Source organism: Parus major, chromosome 5 (assembly GCF_001522545.3).
Source record: "Parus major isolate Abel chromosome 5, Parus_major1.1, whole genome shotgun sequence".
Lineage (NCBI taxonomy): Eukaryota > Metazoa > Chordata > Aves > Passeriformes > Paridae > Parus > Parus major.
The window spans coordinates 185,767-186,272 of record NC_031774.1 but is presented as its reverse complement, the minus strand read 5'-3'; the positions used below and the strand labels follow the sequence as shown (position 1 = coordinate 186,272).

Below are 506 nucleotides of genomic sequence, written 5' to 3'. Positions count from 1 at the left end.
TAAATATAAATATAAATATAAATATAAATATTCATATATTTAAATATATTTTAAATATATGAAGTGCAGAGAGTTTCTTGAATTTTGCTGGAGCTTTCTGGGTTCAATTCCCTCTGGCAGCGAGCCCGGCTCAGTTTTTCACACTCTTCCTCCGGATTTGCAGGAGAGCTGCTCCCTCTGCTGAGTTTTCCGTGGATCGCCACCGCCACCTGATGTCTTTCCTCACCATGCTGGGCCCCAGCCCCGACTGGAACGTGGGGCTCTCTGCCGAGGATCTCTGCACCAAGGACTGCGGCTGGGTCCAGAAAGTGGTGCAGGATTTGATCCCCTGGGATGCTGGCACCGACAGCGGCGTCACCTATGAGGTATGGGCACTGCCTGTGGTTTATTCTGATATATCACAGAGCAGTAGAGTAGCAATGCAGTCTGATCCATGCACTACTCATGGTTTATTCCGATATATCATGGAGCAGTGGAGTAGCAATGCAGTCTGATCCATGCACTAC

The 506-nt window shown here is 47.8% G+C and overlaps 1 protein-coding gene across 1 annotated transcript in view; it reads left to right on the top strand.

Moving 5' to 3' along the window:
• Nucleotides 1–506, top strand: part of SPON1 (spondin 1) — a 187,073-nt gene that overhangs the window by 175,512 nt on the left and 11,055 nt on the right. The window contains exon 8 of the mRNA XM_015632131.3: nucleotides 164–365. Within this exon, the coding sequence (XP_015487617.1) occupies nucleotides 164–365 (202 nt within the window). The remainder of the gene's footprint in view (nucleotides 1–163; nucleotides 366–506) is intronic.